This window comes from Opisthocomus hoazin, chromosome 1 (genome assembly GCF_030867145.1).
Source record: "Opisthocomus hoazin isolate bOpiHoa1 chromosome 1, bOpiHoa1.hap1, whole genome shotgun sequence".
Lineage (NCBI taxonomy): Eukaryota > Metazoa > Chordata > Aves > Opisthocomiformes > Opisthocomidae > Opisthocomus > Opisthocomus hoazin.
This window is the reverse complement of record NC_134414.1, coordinates 81915608-81940715: the sequence shown is the minus strand read 5'-3', so window position 1 is coordinate 81940715 and position 25108 is coordinate 81915608. Positions and strand designations below refer to the sequence as shown.

General features: G+C 43.4%; 1 protein-coding gene across 3 annotated transcripts; it reads left to right on the top strand.

Moving 5' to 3' along the window:
• The first annotated feature begins 431 nt into the window (after positions 1 to 431).
• LOC104326384 (arylsulfatase D) lies at positions 432 to 25060 on the top strand. 3 transcript variants are annotated; one of them, XM_075427850.1, is made up of 12 exons: positions 969 to 1125; positions 4154 to 4223; positions 4782 to 4992; positions 5107 to 5247; positions 6057 to 6178; positions 7078 to 7200; positions 8721 to 9144; positions 10201 to 10337; positions 12179 to 12313; positions 15466 to 15628; positions 16628 to 16749; positions 24492 to 25060. In XM_075427850.1, the coding sequence occupies exons 1-12, from the start codon at positions 985 to 987 to the stop codon at positions 24857 to 24859; spliced, it is 2157 nt and encodes a 718-aa protein (XP_075283965.1). In that variant the 5' UTR covers positions 969 to 984; the 3' UTR covers positions 24860 to 25060. The 3 variants fall into 3 exon arrangements, with proteins under 3 accessions (XP_075283978.1, XP_075283965.1, XP_009929468.2); XM_075427863.1 differs by lacking the exons at positions 969 to 1125; positions 4782 to 4992 and adding an exon at positions 432 to 612; XM_009931166.2 differs by lacking the exon at positions 4782 to 4992 and having other exon boundaries at positions 1036 to 1125.
• The last annotated feature ends 48 nt before the right edge of the window (positions 25061 to 25108 follow it).

Below are 25108 nucleotides of genomic sequence, written 5' to 3'. Positions count from 1 at the left end.
GAAAGGCTGACAGAAAAGTTTAGTTGTAATTTGGACCAGAGACAGATGGAAATTAATACTTATGTCATTGGCAACTTTTAAAGATCCATCTTTCCCAAGGCAGGATGTAATTTTTGAGAAAAATAAATTCTTTCAAGAAAAATCTTTGCACCAGAGGTATCACAAGCTGTGAAGTCATCATACAAAATAAATGGTGAGTGAAAGTATCCCAACTTGTCAACTTAAATATTATGAAAATAACTGAATATAGTCATAAGTGCAAGGAGGTCAACAAGTAAAAATCCTGCCTCCAACCCTGGTTATCTCTGCTGCTGTGTGATATGAATCTGATCGTTTCAGCTGCTTTGTCTTTCCACCTCACTGACTCCTACTGACTTCTCTAGAACGTGGTGTTAAACTCAGCATTCGCTGTATTCAAGTAACTCCCAGGACTCAAATGTCAACAAACGAACAGATGGGAGCTTCTCCAAGCAATTGTTTAAGACTTTTTGAAGGGTAAAGTTTATTACAACAGAGTTAAGCTCTCAAAGAAGTGGGAGTGTGGAGGAGGACTACTGAACTTTCAGTTCCTGGTGGTGGGGGAAGAGCGTGTAACTAATATCTTCAGCACAGGTAGGTCTAGCTTTCCTGATAATGAGGTGAGGAAGAAAAAATAACATGACAGAAGAAAAGAGGGACGACAAGCTACTGCTGTTACTCTGTCTGGAAGCCTGGAAAAGCAGAGTGGGAGAAACAAAACCCCAGGGCTATTATTATTATTCATAGCATCTGTTTGGAGGCACTGGAATAGAGGAGTGACAGGCTTTATACAAATCTGCAAAGAATTAACTGGTTAGGGAATCTAGAAAAGGCAGTAGCCATGCTGTGCCAGTATTTTAAGAATAAGGACTTTGTACTCTGCCTGGAATTCATGTAAAACCTGCACGGCGGTTCCAGTTCGCTGGCGGTTGCTGGCGGGGATCCCGGGCGGTTTCTGTGCCAGAGATGGGGGAAGGGAGAGCGAGAGGAAAAGGAGCGAGTCCCAGCACGCTTCCTCTCACGCACCCACGTCTTGGAGGATCGGGGCTGCTCGGCACAGCAAGGAACAACAGGGATCTCAGAGCCAGAAAAACAATTGAGACAAGGGTTTGTTTTCCACATTGTTAAAAGGGGGTTGGCCTTTTTTAACTAGTCTTGATGATCATTCATTGTGGTGTACTGGCTTAGAGGGGAATTACTGTCTGATGTTTTCTCATATTTCTGTAAGATTTTTAGAGGCCAATGTTAGATTTATGAATTAAGTTGTTTTTTTCATTTAACAGCTAAGGAAATTGGAGAAGTCCTAGAGCCCAGTACTGGGTTCATTGCATGCTAACGATGTCAGTGAGAGCTCTGCTTTCCAAAGCAATCAGCCCCTAACAGAAAAATGTGAATATGCATATGTATTTTTTTTTTTAAAGTAGTTCAGTACTTCTTCTAGTCCTTCAGTAGGGGTAATGCTTCCATAATGGCTTGCAGTAAATCAGGAAGCACTAATTTAAATCATGCCACAGCCAATGGTATTAAGACCCAAATGTCTGTCAATACCACCACTGCACCTCCTCGATTCGAAAGTCACAGCTTTCCTAAGGGGCTGTACAAAGTCTCTGTCTAAATAACAAAGTGCCTGCCATGACCATCTGCCTGTGCTGCATGAACCTGTGGGGAGCAAGTGGAAGGCAGCAGAGCTGTTGTACCAGCTTGGAAAACTTATCAATGCCCACAGGAGATCAAGGAACTTCTTAGAAGTCTGGATCTGCCTGGTTCCTTTGCTTCACTACAGTTCACAAGGGCTGTGATGATCCTCAGCTACTCAGCATACGCTGAGAGTGTTTTCATTTCAGCAGTTTTGGCTTAATTATGTATCCCAAGCCTTTTAAATGCAACAGTGCTTACCAGTTGCTGGGAAGATAGAGCTCTGCCTCTATTGCTAAAGCACCATAAAGAAGTTCCAACTATGGATGAGGACCAGAGCCATTGCTAGTTCTTCCTTCTCGCAGGTTAATGCCTTCATGCACTTGCCTGATCGTCACCTCAGCTCTGTCCTTATGCGACCATAGCTCATCATGGGTTTTGGGGAACTGCTGCCATACAAATAATAAATTTGAGCTCCTAGTAGGGAGTCTTCTGGCATCTACATTCACAGCAAGGTCCTGCTTCAAACGGCTAATGCATGGGGACAGAGAGATCTTGCAGATTTCTCGTTAATCTCCAGCTCAGACTTTGGGCCAGGAGGATGAACTCTTCAGTACTGTCTTTCAGGATCTTGCCAACAGAGATGGGGAAGCATCATCAACCCGATGGAAAATTCCATATGTAATAGAGATCAAGCTTTTTTTTTTTCTTTTTATTTCCTATTTTCCCTCAGGCTTAGCCAAGCAGGCACCTAGCTTTTACTTGGAAAAATCATCAATGGACCGCAGGTTCTGACACTTTTTATACTAGTTTCCGAGTCAGAATAACAGCATCTGCATTTTTCTTTTTTATCTTACAGCTCATTCTTTGAAATGCATAGGGCAGGTTTATATTCTGCTCTGTCCAGTTTAGTATTCCTCAGACATTCAAGGTAACTAACAGTTTAATGTACCAAAATGGCAGAAAAAAAAATCTCTCAGAAAATGGTATTTTTTTCCCATTGGAGAGCATACAGTTTTTGACGAAAAAAAAAAAAAGCAAAACCAACACAAGTCTTTCATTAAGATGGAAATTCTTAGTTTTCTGTGTTTAGAAGTGACTTTATGTTTCCAAACATGCTTGCAGTTGTTATAGAAAGTAAATATTCTTATTAGCTTCCATCTATTCTTTAACAGAGCTGATATCTTTATTCTTGTGCTGGTTTGAAAGAGAAAGAATCACAGAATCACAGAATGCTCAGGGTTGGAAGGGACCTCTGTGGGTCATCTAGTTCAGCCCCCCTGCTGACGCAGGGTCACCTACAGCAGGCTGCACAGGTGTGCAGAAGTGTGGAAAAGTAGGGATTTTGCATGGATGGGATATTCCAGATTTTTATCTTCTTTCATAGTGAAAGAATGAATGGCATCTCCAATTTACTTCAGTGTGCAGCATGAAGATGAGCATATGCCAGTCCCCGTGGAGCTGGTTTATCATGTATTTCTGCGTGCCTGTTTGCGTGATTCCAGCGCAACATTTGTTGCAGATCCCTCAGTCTGTGGCCATTCACCAGGAAAAGGAGTGCATTTCCCAAGCCATTATTTGTCCAAAGCAACTAGTTGTGCTCTGTATTTCAGCAAGCATAGGAAATTGCTTCCACTCCTAAAAATTGCCTTGCCAGACAAAAATAAATATTTAGAAACTGAAAGGTTATTTCTAGGTTTTTAAAGTCCAGGTTGAGTTCATAGAGTTGACAGGCAGAAACACTGGCTTGTTAAATTTCTAAATGGCATTAAGCTTTGAAGTCCTTTAAGGAAATCATCATAATGACAGTTATGTTTCTGGACAGTTTTTAGTATCATTCAGGTAGAAACACTTCCTTGACTGAACTAGATGGCATGCAAACTTAAGAATGTTACAGTCCCTTCCCTAAGAATTACACTTCACATATTACTTTCCAGGATGACTTTTCTTTGAGGAGTTTTGCTCGCAGTAAGGATTAGATCATTTTCCTGAACGTTAAAGATGATTTGAGGTTAAGTAAAGAGCGAGATGTTAATTTTACTTGTCATTACCTCCTGTTTGTAAAATGGTGAAAGCCTTCCCTTCAGCGAACACCAACAGTTCTGCGCACGCGATGGGTCACTGGCGCTTTAGCACTTGTTTAAAGCCCTGGGCACTGAGCCTTCTTGCCAAATGCCCACAAGTCCTCCTGAAATTATTGGCAGCTGGGAACAGGCCAGACCTTGCAAAGCTGCATGCTGGCAGCTGGACACGTGCCTCCGCAGTGCCCTCTCTGCCTCACGGTGTTGGTTCAGCAGGGCTCTGCGGGCACGCGTCCAGGAACACAGGGCCTGTGTAATCACGCCCTGGCAGCCCAGCCCACCTCTGTAGCAGCCAGCCGCAGGCGGTGGCAACACGATTGCCGTAATGCAGGGCAGTTAATGACTAACCTCACGGGCAAGATCACCAGAACTACTGGGCTGAGTTTGTGTTTTTTAATTGCGATTTTGTTTTCCTCCAGAATTTATGTAACAAACTATGTACCTGTTTCACGCATGGGGAAGCCACAAAGTTTACCGGGGAAAACAATGGTAAGAAAAGACATTCACTGAGGGTCTTTTCTGGTTTTTGCAGAAAAGAAAATTTAAACAAATCTCTGTGTTTTTTTTGGTTTGGTTGTTTTTGTTTGGTTTTTTTTTTTTAGAAACTTATTGAGAATCTGAGAACAGTTAATACAAGTTTAGAGCTATTGGTCTTTCAAGGCCTTTCATCCTACTTTTGTAGGACATGGAGATTTAGGAGTATATATAATGTATGCTATAGTATATTTACTATGCATTCACCACACTGCCGTATCTGTTAATGAACTAGCAGTCAGTAGACATGTTCCACCATATGTATCGTACTTTAGGTGAACATCTGTAAGCTGCCTCTTGCAAACACCTTGAGCAACTAAGACAGGCTGAGATATTCTTAGGATCTTCTAGGAAGATAACCAGGTTTAAGCCCGTTGCTGCAACCTTGAGGGAGCACTTTGCAGATGCCGTGCATAGCACTGGGGGCAGTTGATGCAGTAGTGAAGCCATTGCCATCATGACCATCATGCCTCCAAACCAACCTCCTCCATGCTCCTGTCCTTCTCATTCCAGGAGCCTTAAAGGAGTGTCCTACAGACCTGTGCAAGGGGTGCCTCACGAGACTTGCAAGCATCCAACCACTCATTCTGCTGGAAACATCTGCTGAGATCAGTGCAAATCTCAGTAAAGAAACGCCCACACAAAGTTCCTGTGCGATTACCCGTTTTAGAAAACGCAAAAAAGTTTGTAAATATTCAGGAGCTCCATCTGCTGGCAGTGTTTGGTAGCTGTTTGCATCTATAATAAGTCCTCATAAAACTTTAAGAATAATAGTTTAAACTCTATTGTAAAGCTGACAAATGCTTTTGTAATATTACCTCTTTCCTTTTAATTTCAGGAGCTCCCTGACCATTTGGCTAATTTTATGCTTGTTTCCAAGAACCTATGTATCAAATCTTTCAAAACCAAATTTTTTACTGATACTGGCTGATGATCTTGGTATTGGAGATGTGGGTTGCTATGGCAATGATACAATAAGGTAAGAAACAATTCTACGAAATAAATTATCCCTTCCTGGTGAATTTCAATGGCAAAAGCACTGATGACACTTAATATTAGAAAATTCATTATTAATGGATTAGTTTATCTAAGCACATTTCTTTTCACACCATGTGCAAAAATAAGTGCTCTACAATATTTACTGCTGGAGTAATTATTATACAGGCATGCTTGAGCAACTTTCCTAGACTTCTAATTTTCAGCATATACAGTCAGAACTTTGCAAATGTGTCCATGCCCTGTATTTGTGAGGCATGTGCATAATTTTTAAGTTTCCACAACTCCAAGGTTGAAATATCAAGGACTTATATTAGGATTTTATATCAGCTAACAACTCCAGTAGGCTTGTTATGAAATGACAGTTCAGTCTATGTGATATGTGTCAGTCTGTATATAGATTGATTGATAGAATGATTGTGCATATATCCTGTGTTTATTCTAGCCTATTATAGTCTTGAAAATTGTGTTGTCTGGTATGTGTTAATGGAATCTTTTTCACTATGCTGCATGAGCTTTTGATATGCGATAGACCTGAAATACCTTTTCTTTTTTCTTTTTTCTTTTTCTTTTTAGTTATTAATAAAAACATATTTATCCATGGAAAATCCATTCCTAAGGAGTCAAGGTATCTCAAAAAATACACAATGGGGAGCTTTCCTAGCTGAATTGTAGACAAACAGAGAGTTTTTGTAAATTTGATGATGATGTCCTTGACAAAACTAGGAGGAGCAGGATATGATGAACGTCTGTATAATACATTTTTGTCAGAGATGGGATTTTTCTCTTTAGGACCCCTAACATTGATGGCCTGGCAAAGGAAGGAGTGAGACTTACTCAGCACATTGCTGCAGCTCCTCTCTGTACTCCTAGCAGAGCAGCTTTCCTGACTGGCAGATACCCCATCAGATCAGGTTCGGCCTCTCACTAATGGTTCACTGCAGTTTGTCTAGCTGTTATTGCTATTAAAAATCCCCTTAAATAAACCATTTAAAAGACTAGTTAATCTAAGGATTTGGGGCCTTGGTGAGAAGGGCAAAAATAAAGCTGACTAGATTTAGTGATTGATTTCTGTGGGAAAATTCCCACATAAAGTACATTTAATGTGGCTAAATGACAACACAGGAAACACAAAACAGCACAAAGCACCCAGAGGTAAGAAACATGAAGAAGAAAATTGTGCGAACACTGTATGATCAGTGGTATTAAGATGTGTAATATTTTTAATATTCTGGCAAACTTTTTCATAGTGAAATGTGTCAGACTGTGGAATAGTTCTTAACAACAGTGTTTTAAAACAGATTTACTTCAGCCATGTAAATTCATGACAGAAGACTTCAGCCACCGCGTATGGCAGTAATAATCAGTGTAGCTCCTCTGACATGATTCTGACTTACTAAAGGAGAAATGCAATCACAAACTGTACATTTCAAAGTGTGTATCCTTGACTCTGTAAACCTTTCGTTATGTATAAAACTTATTTGCATTTTTTCCCCCTTTTTTTTAATACTGTATTCTGATATAACTTTGGTTGCAAGAGATTGCCTAATGTCCAAACATAGGCATCTTAGTGCCATTTGGAGGCACGCCAGCATAGCTGAGGCATCTGCATTGGACTAGCAGATAATGACATGGGACTTGGAGGAGAGGTCATTCTGGGGGTCAGTCAGAATATCCCAGGTCATACTAAATGGGTTATAAAAAGGTACTAGGCTTAGGCAACTGAGTCCCATTCATTAGAAAAAACAATCTGAGAAGGCTGAAAATCTGAAACCTGGCTTGTTTTATTTTAAAGACTGTTATTCCTCTCTAGGCATGGCATCTAGCGCTCAACGGCGGGTTCTCTTGTGGAACGGGTGTTCTGGTGGGCTCCCACCAAATGAAACTACTTTTGCCAAAATACTGCACCAGCAAGGTTATTCTACAGCACTTGTAGGTATGAGACACAGCAATTTGCTGCATTTTCACAGCTTGTTATTCAACTGAGGCTGTTTCTGTAAATATTTTTATTTGCCAAAATGTCTAGGATCCGTTAAACTAGAGTTTCTTGTATCCATAACTTCCAAAATCAGCAGGGTTTTTAGAATGTCATCCACAAGCCCCAATGTCAGCACAGCGTATCTGATAAATCCAAAATGAGGATGTATGGAATACATAGCTGTACACTGCAAACAGAAGTAAATGCAAAGGAAAGAATCTTGTTTGCTCAGTACAGATTGCTTTAGGAAGAATCAACAGAGATATTCACTCATCTATTGGAACACAGAAATGTTGTCTGCCAGCTGGTACCCAGACACCACAGTGGTCTTAATTCTATCTGGTGGCTAGATTTTCTATTATTTATGTAACCTGCTTGTTATCACAGTTAAGACTCTTAAGGTGCCTTCACTTTCTGCAAAAGCAACTATACGAAAAAGGTGAGAGTCCCATTGACGTCAGTTGGTTTTGGATTAAAATACATGCTCAAGAAAGAAAATCGAATTAACTCTTTGCTAATTTTGCCTGAACAATGATTAAAGGGTGTGTCTTTCAGGCACCTCTCATTTTTAAACTCTTTTTGATGTAGTCAAAGGTGTTGTGCTTAATTGTAATTACTGTGATTTTTGCACCTCTGCTCAGCTCCGGCACACTGAGGTGTCATTTAGTTCCTAAATTGAAGTGAGTCGTAGTGATGTACTGACTGCACACAAGCCTGTGCAAAGGAGTGAACTTTCCCTAGCTCACTGCTGTCTGGTACAGTTTATACTGTAAACCACATTCATATACATGAGCACAGAGCTGGTTAGCCATTCTCAGAAGTTATTTGTCTCGCTAATAGCCCCTAGGCCCATGGTTATAGACTATCTGTCCTTCAATGTCAAGATAATTGCACTGCTGTGTAATATGACTTCATTAAGGTTCATTATCAGTGTATGAAGTATTCTCATATGTCCATTTCTACTGAACAATCGGAATGGCCTATTTTTGCTAGTCATTTTAGGATTAATATAGACACACAGAGCCAATATGTACACCTTCTTCCTCAAATCTTGGACTGTGAGAATCAGATGGAACTTGTGGGTGAATTAGTCTATATTTTTGCACTTAGCTGTTTCTTTTGGCACAAGGCTTTCTCCAATTTCTCCCCATCAGGCTACCCATTAATGAATGGCTACTTTATCATGTGAAAAATAAGAAGTGCCAACTATTGCAACCCTGTTTGTTCTTATTCAGGGAGGCATCTGAGCTGGACCATTGCCCTCTGTGTAATTTTAACAGACAGGTGAGGAAAACCAGCTGTTATAGGCAGATAAAGTGCCAATGCATGATTGCTCCATCGGAGTCTGTCCCCATCCCACACCAGCTCCTCCCTTGGCTGCACCCTAACTGTGGAGTGCAGCCAAGCTATCAGAAATGCAGGCAGACACACCCAAGAGAAACGACATTGGATTTAACATCTTTGTTTTATATTTTCAGGGAAGTGGCATATGGGTGTGAACTGCGAATCCCGCCGTGATCACTGCCACCATCCTTTAAATCATGGCTTTGATTATTTTTATGGCATGCCTTTTACCCTTGTGAATGAGTGTCAAAGCACAAATGACCCTGAAGTGGCCAAGCCTTTGCAAGATACATATTGGTTTTACACACAGATGATCATCCTTGCAGTACTTACTCTTTTGATTGGAAAACTTACCAATTTATTCTCAGTAAAATGGAAAATAATCATATGTCTGGCCGTCTGTGGTCTCCTGTATTTCATCTCCTGGTTCTCCAGCTACGGTTTCATCAAATACTGGAACTGTATCCTGATGAGAAACCATGATATCGCTGAACAACCGATGAATCTAGAAAAAACTACTTCTAATATGCTGAAGGAGGCAGTTTCATTCATTGAAAGGTAACCAACAAAAATTGTATCGCATTCTAAGGATTTTTAAAAGCAATGTGATTACTGTGTCATACACCACTAGGTTAGGCAGCTGGCATGCTGAACTACCTGTCCTGATGCTGGCCAGTAATTTGTTGTTTTCTGGCATCCCCCTACCTTTCAGCATCCAATTGCTGTCCTTCATCATACACATAGTTTATCATTTCCTCAAGAAAAGGAAGAGTTTTTTTGTGTGTTTTTATGTTTTATTCACCTAATACAAAGGGGTCCTGGCCAAGGACTGGGACTTCTGCCAGTAGGAACAGAAAAATTATCTTGGCCTGATGAATGGACTGTCCTAGAAAGTGTCATATGAAGTTAATATTTTATGAACTGGAGGGCTATAGTTAGTTTTGTTTTGTTATCCAAGAGTGTCCTTCGTTTACAATACTACCAGTAGCCTCAGCTGGCATTGAACAAGCCACTATGTCTTGAAAAGTATTCATGTGTCAAGTCTGGACACAGCCCTGAATAAGATTATACTGTTTCTTTCAGGGTTTTTTAAGGGAAATTGGGGGTAAGATAAATCTCTTGTGTAAAACTTTCAGTACAGATAATCTCAGGTTCCTAGGATATCCTGCCTGGCCTGATGATAAAGGGATATGGTTCCCCTGTGGGTGCAGGGTTGTATCTACCTCTTCCATGAGGGTATCTCAGAGGCTCAGTGACATCCATGTTAGGTTTAAGCAAGCAAGTCCTATTCTCCTTGTCTCCGAGAGCATGTCAGTCTTTTGGCTGTGAACTTTCTTAGCTATTTATTTAATGTTCTACACATGTCTAGTTTGGAACCAGAAAAAGAAAGAGCCCATTACTATCTTGGTCTTAATACAGAACCAAAATCTTTGAGGGGTGTTTTAATCCCCTCTGTCTCACAAAAACTCAAAAATGCAAAGGTGTCAAAATCAAAAATTCTTATTTTATACCTCCATAGTAATTTTTATTGAGATAGTCACTACCACACCACTGTTATATTTTGGGTTGAGTGACAGTCTGCAGAGAAATGACTATTATTTTCTTTTATTTCAGAAACAAGCATAGACCGTTTCTTCTCTTTGTTTCCCTTTTGCATGTTCATACCCCTCTCGTTACCACAGAGAGGTTTCAGGGAAGAAGCAGACATGGCCTATATGGAGATAACGTAGAGGAGATGGACTGGATGGTGGGTAAGTGGTCATCTTGAAGAAAATCCTTAATTTATTTGAATGTGGAAAAGAAATTAAAAGGGTGGTCACAGAACTTCCATTTCCCATACGACAAAAATCAGTGAACTTGCCTTGGATACCAGTTAGCTACAGAGATTCCCATTCCCTTACCACACCTCTTCTTTTCTTTCTTAAGATGAAAGCCCAAACTTTTCTTGTGAAAATTTGTTTTTATTTTTTTAATTGACACACTTCTGTGCTACAGTGTTAAATGCAGTCAAATAATCAAATGTGTGCTTGATCGTGTTGTCGATCAAAATGTGTGCAATTTCTTCAGCTCTGTCTGGTCTTAGAAGATATAACTGGTGCTGCTGATGAATATTACATTATACAGTGGTTGTTTTGTGTACTTTTTTGGTTTTATCAAACAGTAATCCTTGGAGCATAAACCAGAACTCGCTCCTAGCCAGAAAGCCAAGTTAAAAAGCCATGGAGTTTCACTTAGGTTGTGTGAAGTCAGAATATCATGAAGACTCACTTAGGTCTAAATCTAGGCTCTGAGTGCTGATTGCCCTAGAGCCTAGATTCAGACCTAAGCCTCACTAAGTAGTTCCTTTCTGCTTCCGTGGGAGGGAGAGAGATAACTCCTGTTTGTATTTAGTCAAAAGTGAAGACCCTATTGACAAAGTATTCACCTCCTGTCCAGGCCAAGATACAATCCCTGGACCTTTTCTTCCTCCAGTAACCATCTTTACAAAATTGTATTTTGAGACGAGCCCCCTTGCTTCTGCTGAGCAGGCTGAGAACCTGTGTGAGATCCATCTGAACCAGCAGATTCTGCTGTGCTCCTTTTGCAGCTTTTTGGCACCAGTCACCTTCAGGCACAAGCTACGCAAGCAGAGCTGGATAGCAGAAGTCTGATGGTATAAGGAACATGCCTTGGATAGGCCAAACAGGATGGCAGCTAATGGGGCCAGAAGTGTCCAGAGCTGGACAGCTAAGTAAGAAATTTGGTGTCTAATTCAGAAGCACGATGTCTAGACTCAGTCTAAACTCTTTTAGGGGGACAGCTGTCTACTTTTAGGTAAGGTTAATAAGTAGTTTGACCAAGGAGACACAGGAATTCTGTAAAGGAGAAGAGACTGAGCAAAAGAGCCAATCACTGGCTTATGCTTTTTCCTTGCATACTTCAGCTTTTTCTGCTGCTTCTCTAGCTATGGAAGCTGCTCTTGGTGCATATATTTGATGCAGTAGGTGGTGAGGACAAGCAATCAAGGGTAAATTGTATTCTGTATAAATACTTGATGTTATCAGTACCAAAAACATTCCTTATAAAGTTAGGTTTGAATTGCACCCTGTGGAGTTTTCCCACTGACATCAGAAGATTTTCGTTGTTAGTATGCAGCCCGATCTCAGAAGCCTTGTTCAGTTCCCTATGAGACACAGTAGTTATCTACGATTAGGAATCTAGGCAGTGCTATTACTTAAGCTTTTCAAGATGCTTGAGGCTACACAGTGGAGACAAGCCTTGACTCGGAGAAGTTACAGCATAAAGCTGATAAAGTATTACAAGTAGTTTGAATAAAAGGATCATTCATTTAAATTATTATTCAGTTGGTTTTATTTTTTATTTTCCTGTTTTTATAGACACCACTAACAAATCTTGGACACATGCAGTAGCTTTCTGTTGGGCTCTTATTATTCCTGTAATGCAGGATTACTCTTTGCATTGCTTGTGGTATTTCATAACAGAACTCATGCAGGTAAATGGAAAGACTCAGTCTTCACTGAATTTTGAGTCAAGGCCTAAAAAATCTGACTGCAGTTCTGGCCATAATTATGATATTTTGCTTTGTTTATAGGCAGGCTGAAGGACTTTATTGACAAAGAAGGTTTGAAGAATACCACATTTATTTATTTTGCATCTGATCATGGAGGATCCTTAGCGGCTCGCAGAGGAAATGCTCGGTTGGGTGGATGGAATGGGATCTATAAAGGTAAAATATTTTTAGTGTGTACGTGCATAAGACTTCCTCTCAAAAAGAAAATGATAGGCTAAAATACATCCAGATAGACTATATCTACTAAGCTATGTGTTGGAATGATGATCTTGGATTGTAGGGCTGGAGCAAATGCAGAGCATCAGCTATTCGTCTTTCAGCCCTCAGACAAAATCACTTTCACCAAAGTCACTCCTGACATCTATATGGTCTAACCTATTCTTAAACACCTTCAGTGATTCCCCAGATAAGCCAGTTTTCATTCCTATGCTACTGGAGGTTTTTTCCTGGTCCCTACCTTGGATTTCCTTGCTGCAGTTTAAGCAACAGATCTTGCCCTGTCTACAGAGAGGAGATTCTTCCTTTCCTTCTTGCAACAGCCTGTTGTTGCAAGTCACAATGTATTTCAATGCTATTATGTTCCCCCTTATTTATCTTTTCTTCAGACTCCAGCATACTTGTACCCCCTTCTAGTTCCACGTTGTCTTTAAATATTGTAAGTATAAACATATATAACCCATAACCTAAAGCACTACCTGAAAATGTTGTAGTATCATAGAGTCATAGAATATCTTGAGTTGGAAGGGACTCATAAGGGTCATTGAGTCCAACTCCCTGTTCCTCGCAGGATGACCTAAAACTAAACGATACGACTAACAGCATTGTCCAGATGCTCCTTGAACCTCAACAGTCTTGGTGCCATTACCACTGCCGTGGGGAACCTGTTCCAGTGACTGACCACCCTCTCGTCGAAGAACCTTTTCCTAATGTCCAGTCTGAACTTCCCTTGACGCAGATCCAGACCACACTGTTTGGAGTCTCACTTGAAACATCCTTCTGTTTTTCACAGTAAACAGTTCTCTGTGTCCACATTGGCAGCTATCATGATGACTATTTTCTTGATACAGTTTTCCAGTTTCTCATCTATCGCATAGATGTTTCATCTAGACTCTTTTTCTATGACTGGCTTGCAACACAGTGTCAAAAGCTTTGTGGAAACGAAGATCTACAGTATCTCTTGCATGTGCTCCCTCCAGACTGCTAAGCCTCAAAGGGCTGGACAAGGTCCTGTGCAGCCTGCTGTAGGTGACCCTGCTTCGGCAGGAGGGTTGGACTAGATGACCCACAGAGGTCCCTTCCAACCCCTAGCATTCTGTGATTCTGTGGCTGCTGTGACAAGCATGGGTGCCTTGGTACTTCTTGTATAATGAAGCCTGAAAACTGCTCCCATCATTTATTTCCCTACAGGAGAAGATTTTGTTGCCTTGACCTTGTTCAGCATCAAAATGCTCATTGTCTAGTAGTAAGTTATGTGATAAGCTACACGAGCAATGTTTGATACAACTGGGATCTCATCCAGGAACAGTCCTAAATGCTAAATTAGCCTTCAGTTCCGGATATGAAGTTTCCATACCAGTAAGAGATGCAAAAAGGCCAACGGGCTCACTTGAGTAGCTCAGAACCTAACCTAGGGAATTCACTTCTACTAGCTAACACAAGTATATTAGTAACAGGAGAGTCCGGAGAGAAAAGGTGAAAGCGATTAGACAAAGATTTCAGTATGAGAGAACAAAGATGAAATCATGCCTGCTTAGAGAGGAGATAAGTGGAGATAAATCAGTTTAGATACTAATAACAGAAAGGCATTCCCATTTATGTCCACATGCAGAACAGTTACATACCAGTAAAGCTACCTAACAAAATTTTAAAAATCTAGTTTAATTCATAAATATCTGTAGAATTCACTGCTGCTATTACTAACAGGATATTAAAAACAAGAAGATAAATAAGCCACGATGTGATCGGCTACTAGTGAATAACAAAACATGCGATACCATTATCTTACATAGCACGACGATTATCGCACAAGCAGCTGGACTTGCCCTGTTCATGATCCATCATGCCACCTTGTCAGCTTTTAAAACCAAGCTCTGGGAATCTTGCCTCTCAGCTGTACCTATGAGCACACCTTGTCCATAGTGAAGTCTGACATTACTTAGCAAAGCCAGATGCTAGTATAAACTACCATTCAGCTGCTGATTTATGAACTGACCTAATAAGCTAGCTTTGTCTTCCAATTTTTCTACGAACACTTTCCAGCAATGACTTGTCATCTCTGCCCTTGATAAGAGGAATAACAGAGCAAAGGTCATACAGTTACCTGAACTTCAACCTTTTGCAATTTTTGTTTTGCAACTGGACCCTCAGCTTGGAGTTCTGGCTGTAAACCACATTGTTTCATTAATATCTCCATCCTTGACATCTGGAATTCGTATGTGTAATTAGTTAATGGTTCTCACTTTGAAATACTATTCAAAACAATTAATATTTTACTTGTAAGAGAGCCAATGCATGGAGAGGAGAATGTAGAAGACGACTGGAGGAATGAAAGAGAAACCAAGTTAAGAAAGACTCTCTGGATTACCTCAAGACAACTTCAGCAGAAATGTACGCGGACAGTCTTCATCACTGCAGTATATTCACTCCCTTATTTACTGCAGGGATTCTGCATTCTTCCATTTGGGACAACCTCAGAGTATCCCTGGGGCTGTAAACTCCTGGAGGCCAATCAAACATTATCCTAATTCTATCCTCGCTGCTCTCCAGGACTGCAAATCATTTCATAATGTTCCTGCTGCCTCTGATTGTGAACTGTCTGACAACCAAGCTGTCCCCGTGTTAAGCCCTCTTGCTCGGGCACCAAGTGGGGCTGCAACCTCTATTCCATTGATACCAAGTCAGATTTTGCTTTTTATTAGTAACAGACTTTTTTCGTGGGCATATTATTAGGAAGTATGGAGATTATTGTCAGACAAGACATTCAATTAAAATTATGGGTCAGAATGTCTTCTCAGGCATCAGAGGGTGGAATTGTTCCTCTTCTGCCACAAGTATTGCTTAGTAGTGGGTTGCTGCATGTGCTGCTCAAGAAAGCAGTGTAAAATAAAGAGGTTAACAATACTTAGTTTTGAAGAACGGACTTTGCACTCTAGTCACTCTACTGTTCTCCAGGATTTGGTGTGTTTTCATTAAAGTTACTTAAATATTCTAAAAGTTTTAAAACCTTTTATTATATATGCATAACAACTAATATCTTTCATTATTTTATTTTCTTGATACTTCCACCCCCCACGCCCCCCCCTCAACAGGTGGAAAAGGAATGGGAGGCTGGGAAGGAGGGATCCGTGTCCCAGGAATAGTTAGATGGCCAGGAGTGTTGCCTGCAGGGGCAGTTATCAACGCACTGACAAGCCTTATGGACATTTTCCCAACAGTGGTTCACCTGGCTGGAGGGGTGGTGCCTCAGGACAGGTACAACGGTGGCTTCAAAAACCATATTTGCTCCTCTTTCTTGATTTAGATAGATGCCGACTATATACATTATGTATCCTAACAGCCACAGGTTAAATTCTGTTTGTTTCTTAACCAGGCAATTCTCTAGCTTGCTTTGTGTAGCTTTCTGCATCTTGTCTGCTTATACAGAAAAGGTAAAGGAAAACCATACATTATATCAAGGATAAATTAGCTAATTCAGTTTTCTAATCACTAAAAGGCAACCTGGTTGATTTGGGACACTGGAATGACTGTAAAAAAACAAAACAAAAAAAACACAAACAAAAAAACCTCTTTTAATCTAACTTTTTATGAAAAATCCATAGATTTCACAAAGCTGGTTGGTCCTGTTGGAGTACTAGAACAGGCCCTTTCGAAGACTAGGAAGCCTGGTTCTTCATGAGTAGAGTAGGTGGAGCAAATGGCCCATGGCCTGCATTTGGCTGCCAGCACCGGAGAAGTAGCTTCCTCGATAGGAAACAGTTGGTAGCATCTGTGTTAGACTTTTCTAAAGAACAAGGAGGAAGCGTGGGCGGCTAAGCCATTTGAGCAACAACCATAAAAGTGCTGGTGGTGTGTAACTAAATTAACTGTTAGTAATTTTTTTTTTTTTTTTAATGAAGCCTCAAGCTCACAGTACTATTGCTGACTTCCATTTCAAGGAGCAAAATTAAAATCTGTGAACTGTGCCTTCACTATGGTTATCACTTACTTCCAGGAAAATTACAGTAATGGTGACTTACCTCCCCAGGCAGGATGTGTGAACTAGCTGTAACTGCAAAAACTGCTAGTAACTGCTAATCACTGGTCTCCACCCATCCACACAATTAAAAAAGTCAGGGCTCATTAGCTAAGCAGTAGCTTAAGAAATGGTACTTGAAATCCTAACACTGCATACATGGAGAGTGAGTACTGCTCACGCTCCAGCTGCAGACTGAAGTTCTTAAACAGTCTGATGACTCCCATCCTCTCCATCAGGGTGATCGACGGGCGCACCTTGCTGCCTTTGCTGCAGGGGACCGGTCAGCACTCCGAGCACGAGTTCCTGTTTCACTACTGCGGTGTGTTTCTGCACGCCGTGCGGTGGCACCAAAAGGACAGTGAGTATGAACACCCCCCTCCTGCAGATCCGGGGTGATGTAGTGACCTCTAGCTTCCAGCAGAGTATCACGTAAAAACATACCTACGTACACCTGGAGTAAGTTTATTGCCTCAAACTCCCACTTCTTCTGGGAGGTGTGGAATGGCTTCTCTGCTAGCTGTCCTGCCTTGGCTGAGATGAAGGGTGTCACTTCCTGGGCAGCAGAGCTTCAAGAATCATAGAATCATTAAGGTTGGAAAACACCTCTAAGATCATCAAGTCCAACCATCCACCCAACACCACCATTCCTACTAAACCATATCCCGAAGTGCCACATCTACACATTTTTTGAACACCTCCAGGGATGGTGACTCAACCACTTCCCGGGACAGCCTATTCCAATGTCTGACCACTCTTTCAGTAAATAAATTTTTCCTAATATTCAGTCGAAATCTCCCCTGATGAAACTTCAGGCCGTTGCCTCTCATCCTATTGCTAGTAACTTGGGAGAGGAGACCAACACCCCCCCTCACTACAACCTCCTTTCAGGTAGTTGTAGAGAGCAATAAGGTCTCCCCTCAGCCTCCTCTTCTCCAGACTGAACAGCCCCAGTTCCCTCAGCCACTTATTATCTCCCTGTCAGTGCAATATTTCTGTCGCTTTTGCTGCAAAAGCTTTCAGGGTCAGCTTTAGTGTAAGCCTGAAGAAAAAGGAACAGCACACATAAGGTCTTTATCTTAAGCAGTAGTTCGTTTGTTTTCAATAGCCCTGTCTTACGTATTTCATTTTTTCAGCTGTGGCATTAGACAAGCTGACTGCAGCTGTAGTGCTTTCCTGAGCTTTCAACATGCACTCAAGCTTTGCTGATGTCACCCTCCGTTACCATGTAAAAGCGAACAGCTCAGTGATGGGTATCTGTGTCCTTATTCCTGCTCATAACAGAGGGTGGTATTTGTGCAACCAAATGCAGGTGCCTGGACCCAAGATAGTTGTTTTATAGTCACTGAACAGATGCAGGTATTTACAGGATGTGATTAACCTCCTCCCAATTAGCACATCTGGGCTAGATCAGTCATGCTTGTTAACTCTCCACTGCCTAAAAAGGGAGTTGAGACTGACCGTATCAGATGTAAAAGTCACCCTCCTATTAAAGTTAGTTGAGATGAATTGCACCTGCTGTAACTGGATGATGTGACAGTAAGTGTAAAGTTGATGAATTTGTGGTGATGCCATACTCCTTAATTTTTTTTTTTCATTGTGCACATCTGGAGAAATGCAGAAGCTGATGGAGTACACTGTGCCTATTCTTCTTCCCATCCTTTAGACACTTGAATAAGCTCCTTTAATTTTTGTTTTGCTTTCCATATCTGTGAAGTGAGGGAAGAATTAAAGAGTTCTTGAGAGACTGCAATTAGATAATAGTTACAAATGCTAAGGCATTGCCCGATCAGCAGCTGTTCACACTCATGTTGACAAGGAGCTGGCTGTTGGAAGAGCACTTCATGTGCTGACCGTGGCGTGAGGTGCCCTCAGACACAGAATCACAGAATGGTAGGGGTTGGAAGAGACCTCCAGGGATCATCTGGTCCAACCTCCCTGCTGAAGCAGGGTCACCTAGAGCAGGTTACACAGGACCTTGTCCAGGCAGGTTTTGAATATCCCCAGAGACTCCACAACCTCCCTGGGCAGCCTGTTCCAGTGCTCCATCACGTCAGAGTGAAGAAGTTCTTCCTCATGTTCAGACGAAACTTCCTATGCTGCAGTTTGTGCCCGTTGCCCCTTGTCCTGTCGCTGGGCACCACTGAAAAGAGCTTGGTCCCATCCTCTTGACACCCACCCTTATCACAGAATCACAGAATGTTCGAGGTTGGAAGGGACCTCTGTGGGTCATCTAGTCCAACCCCCCTGCCAAAGCAGGGTCACTTAGAGCAGGCTGCACAGGACCTTGTCCAGGCAGGTAAAGGTCCACCCTTAAGACATTTGTAGACATTTATAAGGTCCCCTGTCAGCCTTCTCTTCTTCAGGCTGAACAAGCCCAGCTCCCTCAGCCTTTCCTCATAGGAGAGATGTTCCAGTCCCCTCACCATCCTCGTAGCCCTCCGCTGGATTCTCTCCAGTAGCTTCTCATCTTTCTTGAACCGGGGAGCCCAGGACTGGACACAGTACTCCAGATGGGGCTTCCCTAGCGCAGAGTAGAGGGGGAGGAGAACCTGCCTCGACCTCTTGGCCACACTCTTCTTAATGCACCCCAGAATGCCATGTCGACAGCCCAGCTGGAAATCCTTCCTATGTCACAGTGGTAACAAGGTGATCTTTCAGGTGTCCATGTACATTTCGTTTATGGTACTTTCTGATACAGTGAAAGTATCAAGTACAGATAGTATCAAGCCAAGAATATACTTGCTCAGTGAATACCTGAAGACTACAAAACTTACTTGTGCTTGCAAATATTTCAAAAATGGTTTCTCTGTTCCCCTAGATACATGCACACATGAGAGTATCAGGATAACGGTTGAGAACTTTGCTGTCTCTCTTGTTGGCATGAATAAATACTTAGCAGAGTTGCAACAGCAAACTTTTAGTCATGCTGCCAGTTTAACCTTGAGGTCATTGCCCGTGTTGTCACAGCAGGTTTGACAGAAGCATCACTCCTGGGCAGGAGTTGCTGCACTTGGCTGGTAGGAAACGGGGAGGGAAGGCACTAAGGACTAAATGTGAGGATGTGATCCTAGGTGCTGCCGTGGAATTCTGTTTTTAGGTTCTTGATCCCCAAAGATAAATCTGGGTACTTCATTCAAGGAAAAATGTGTAAGCTACACAAGCCATACAGTACTGGAGGAGCTAATGCATTCAGGCAGAGATCCAGCTCAAGGAGCTGTATGGTAGAAAAGGCTAAGTACAAGGGTGTTTCATAAATACAGTTCTTCCATGGAGAGTAGCATCTTCAAGCTCTCCAGGGAAGGATTTTTGTTTGCTTTTTGTTTCATTTTTTTTCCCTGGAAATAACCATTCTCTGTTCTCTCTGGAGAGTAGGTTGCTGATATCATTTTTGTCTGAGGAAAGGGATTGTTTATTAAAAAAAAAAAAAAAAAGAGAGAGTGTTGCAACTGCTGATCTTCTGCCTGGTAGCTGAGGGGCGAGGCCTTCGCAGCCTGCCTGGGGCTGCTGCGGCTGGGCAGAGCCCGAGGAGGTGGGTCCGGTCACTGCCGCTCCCTGGGCCTGGCTGGTTCCCCTGGGAACCTGGGGCTTTTGTGGCCTGATCCCACCAGGGCTGCGCACCCAGGTGCTCCCAGCGAGGGACCTACGCTTACGCTGCTCAAGGCCAACTCTTTGGCTGCCTCAACTAATTGCTTGTCGCAGGAGACCAGGACTCAACGCTTTCCTCTGTTTGGATGCAATCAAAGCGCATCACCTGGAAGCGACAAGTGTGGTTGCCGCTCTGCTCCTGCGCTCTTCGCGTGGAAACAGGGCCTCTGCAGTAACCGTAAATCAAGAGTAGTTGAACCAACCCCACAACCTAACAACACTTTAAGCACTCAGTGTTGGTGAGGGGTTATCGCCCTGCTGTTGCTGTCACGGTCTCTTCTTATTAAAGGTAGAAAAAAATCGCGGGAGGAGGGACTGGTGTGCTCCTTCCTCGGTAAGCGCTGCAGCGAGCAGGCCAGCGACGGAGGGAAACGCCCGGCGGGGGAGCGCTGCCGCCGCCGCGGGGCTGTGCCGCACCCACCCGCCGAGCGGCACCGCGCCCCGGCCACCCCTCCCCCGGCGGGGCGGGGCGGGCAGGACGGACCGCGGACCGAGCGGGGCCGCGGCGGCCGCTCTCCCCTCGGAGAAGGCAGCGCGGAGACGGCAGGCGAAGCCGCCGCCAGGGGGCAGCGCGGCACCGCCAGTGGCCAACGGCCGCAACCGCGGCCCGGCAGGCGGCAGCAGCGCCCGCGCTCGCGGGGGCGGTGGGGGGGCCTCAGGCCAGGCGGTTGTACAAACAAATAAACACACACACATCTCCCTGGCTCTTCGGCGCACTTAGCTGCCCCACTTCTCCTTTTCACACTTCAAGGTGCCCTGTAGGCCCTGTGGATGTTGTCTACCTGGAGTTTAGTAAGGCCTTTGACACTGCTCCCCACAGCATCCTCCTGCAGAAACTGGCTGCCCGTGGTTTGGATGCGTGTGCTCTTGGCTGAATAAAGAACTGGCTGAATGGCCGAGTGCAGAGAGTGGTGGTGAATGGAGTTAAATCCAGCTGGTGGCCGGTCACAAGTGGTGTCCCCCAGGGCTCAGTTTTTGGGCCAGTCTTGTTTAACATCTTTATCAGTGATCTGGATGAGGGGATGCAGTGCTCCTTCAGTAAGTTTGCAGATGACACCAAGTTCGGAGTGTCGATCCACTAGAGCATAGGAGGGCTCTGCAGAGGGATCTGAACAGGCTGGATCGATGGGCTGAGGCCAGTTATATGAGGTTCAACCAGGCCAAATGCCAGGTCCTGCTCTTGGGTCACAACAACCCCATGCAACGCTACAGGCTTGGGGAGGAGTGGCTGGAAAGCTGCCCAACGGACAAAGATCTTGGGGTGTTGGTCGACAGCCAGCTGACCATGAGCCAGCAGTGTGCCCAGGTGGCCAAGAAGACCAACGGCATCCTGGCTTGTATCAGGAATAGTGTGGCCAGCAGGAGTAGGGAGGTGATCGTGCCCCTGTATTCGTCACTGGTGAGGCCGCACCTGGAGTGCTGTGTTCAGCTTTGGGCCCCTCACTACAAGAAGGACATTGAGGTGCTGGAGCTTGTCCAGAGAAGGGCAACAAGGCTGGTGAGGGGTATAGAGAACACAAGGAGCGGCTGAGGGAGCTGGGGGTGTTTAGTTTGGAAGAGGCTGAGGGGAGACCTTATTGTTCTCTACAACTACCTGAAAGGCAGTTGTAGTGAGGCAGGTCTCCAACGTCTCTTCTCCCAGGTAATTAGCGATAGGACAATGGCCTCAGGTTGCATCAGGGGAGGTTTACATTGGATATTAGGAAAAATTTCTTTACTGAAAGAGTGGTCAGGCATTGGAACAGGCTGCCCAGGGAGGTGGTGGAGTCCCCATCCCTGGAGGTGTTCAAAAAACCTGTAGGCATGGTCATGTTGGGTTGATGGTTGGACTTGATGATCTCAGAGGTCTTTTCCAACCTTAATGATCCTATGAAAAGCCACCCGCATCTGTGGGCATGCAGAGGGAGCATGGCCAGGCCCCTACAGGCTGAGGGTTGCAGGCTTCTGCCTTGGGACCCCAGGGAGATGTGGGGCAGCCCCAGACCCAGCCAGGCTCTCAGCACCAGGAGACCTTGCCAGGTCTCCCCACCATGTGCAGCAGCTTCATTTCCAAAGCCCTGTCATGGCTGGTGCCCAGCTGAACCACACCCCAAGCTCCAGGCCTGAAGCAGAGCTGGGCATTTTGTGGTATTTTGTGTTCCTATGAGGCCACATGCACAGCTAGATCTCCTGTGCATGCCTTTCTGCAATTTTTCCCATTGAACCGCAACTGCTCGTGGCAAGGGGGGTGAAAACAATGGGCTGTTCTGCCTCTGAAAGACTGGCTCATCAAACATTACCGTGCGGCTCAGCTTCCAGCCAAGCCAAAAATTCTGATTCTTTGCTCTGACTGCCATTACTTCCAAATGGTTGACAGACTTTTTAGAGTCTGTTCTAGCTCATTTACATCAGATTCATATTGCATATTTATTGTCTGTTCACTTCTATCTATCGGACCATTGAAGGCTTTGTGTCTTGATGTCACCCAAGCAGGACCCATCAATTAAGTCCTTCACTGAAGCCAGAAGAATCCTTTGTCTTTATGTTAAAGAGTCCATTCCTCTACCACAGCACAATAAGGTTTATTAGTGACAGTCTGTTTCTTTCTGCTCGTTAAATTGATTGATTGTTACCAGATGGGTTTCAGAGATGTTTGGATTGAAGAAGCAGGTTTCCTTTCCCTTGGACATATTATATTAACACGGTGCCCTAAAATCCACACACGTCCTTCAAACTCTGTCAGAGCTACTTCAGTAGAAAACTGCATATCCCTCTTTGCCTCTTGGAGGTGACAAACCCCTGCTGCTTCCGTCAGCGCTGATCTCTACCACCTTTTGTTTTTTTTCTTTTATCCTTCCGTAACCCAATAGCACTCTAATTAGACCCAACTAATCAGAAGAATGTATATGGGTCCAGAGAGTACTTATTTTAACACCTTTAACAAATATCTGTGCTACCTGACCAACAAGGCGTAAGACCTAAATCCCATGCTCGGGGAACACTGATACGACAGATGATGCTTGCATTTTTGTCAGGACACAAATGCTTTTCCAGTCACAAGACAGGGAAAAGTAGGAAGACCTGGAGCACATCCCACACAGCAAAGCACACACCCAGAGAGCCAAGGAACACCTGTCCTTAGTAAACCATCAGGAAGTGAGCCCATTTTCTTTAAAAAATCCACCTTATGCATCCTTTCTCTCACAATTTCAGAAATGCAGATATCTAATATCTGTAACATTTCTAAATATGTTATGCCAAAACATTTCAGAATCATTGAGACATCATCCCTCTACGCATATGCAGAAGCGTAGCTTAGCGTGATGTGGAAACCGTGGGGTGAAAATAAATAGATACATAGCAGCCAGCCAGCAACTGGCAATTTTAAGCTAAAAGATTATCAGAGCCTTAATAGCTGTTACTTATTCCCCTCACCTTTTAAGAAGCTTTTAAATTTCATTTATTACAAAAAGTGGGGACATGACAGAGACAGAAGAATAAAGGTGCAGATTCACAGTCATGAAGAACAGCTCCAGGGAAAATGGAAGGAAGGGAAGTTCAGCTGATTCCATTGAACCAAAAAGAAAATGCCAAGTAGCCACAATGCAGTTGTTGGCTATTTGTGCTTAATGCATCACAGGAGTGGCTCCAAGTGTTGAACATCCCCTTTCTTCTGCTTTCCCTTTTTCAGACATAGCACCTAATTGCTGTCTTCTTGTTGGGCACATCCCTGGCTCCAGGTTCAGTGTAGTGCTTTCTAAATACGGGCTGAGCAATAGGGGAAAAAGGAGGAGGGAGGAGGAAGGAAAATCTTTTGAACTGCATTCAGATTTAGTCCTAGTCATTTGTCATTTCTTCATTGCAAGTTACAGACCTGCACTTACCCAGTGGTCAGTACAAGAGCTTGATAAAGTACAAGCTCTAAAGCTGCAAACTGCTTACCTTCATCATGTTAACTTAAAAACTAGCATTCAGATTCTACTGTTTCCACAGCCTGCAATCACCACCCTGTTTAAGCACGTGCTGCAACGTGAGCATGGGAATGAGCTGTGATCCATGTGTGCCCAGGTGCTCTTCCTGGCTCAGATGTACAGCGCCAACAGAAGAACCACCTACCAGTACCCGCACCCAGAAATCACAGGCTACATTCTCCATTTTTCCCTCCAAGAGGCATGAAGAGTTTTAAAGGGACACAAGAAAGTGGCAGACGCTCCCTCTGCACCCAAAATATTAGACCTCATCATCCACACAGTGTATATGTCCCAGAGCTCAGGTGTGCCCATGAGCCACAAAAAAAAACCCACTGTGAATCGCTGCCGGTTCCCAGAAGAGCCTTTCCCTCGTATGTGACAACCACACCATAAACTAGTCCTAGGAACGACAAAGCAGATCACTTAAAACGTGAACCAATTGTTCGGGGACCTCCCCTGGCTCCTCATGCCATTAAGCTGTTCAAATGTGCTTCTTCTGTGACAGGTGGCACCGTATGGAAAGCTCATTATGTTACTCCAGTATTCCAGCCAGAAGCCCCTGGGATCTGTTTTGGAAGAGGGACTTGCCCATGTTTTGGGGAAGGCGTAACCCATCATGACCCTCCGCTGCTGTTTGATCTCTCACGAGATCCTTCTGAGGCAAATCCTCTGTCAGCTGACACTGAGCCCTTGTTCGACACTGTGACGAGGAGAATAGCAGAAGCTGTAGAAGAGCATCGCAAGACCCTGACTCCAGTTCCACAGCAGCTGTCTCCTTACAACAATATCTGGAAGCCGTGGCTGCAGCCGTGCTGTGGCACATTCCCATTCTGTTGGTGTGATGAAGAAAACAAAGAAGATGGCATATTTTAATTCCAAAATCCAAGTACAGTTAGCTTAAAAAAAGGTAATAGTTTTCACATTCACATGACTACAGTCATACAGAGGTATGGGTCAAATTACACTGGAATAACTGAAAGGGACATTGCTGATGCTTTTCATTCAACCTTTTCTTGTACCCACAGAAACTCAATAAATCTATAGTTAAAAATAATTAAATATGCTCCAAATATATTCCACCTATTGGTCACTTGTATAATCTATCCCTCAAGTGCATAATTC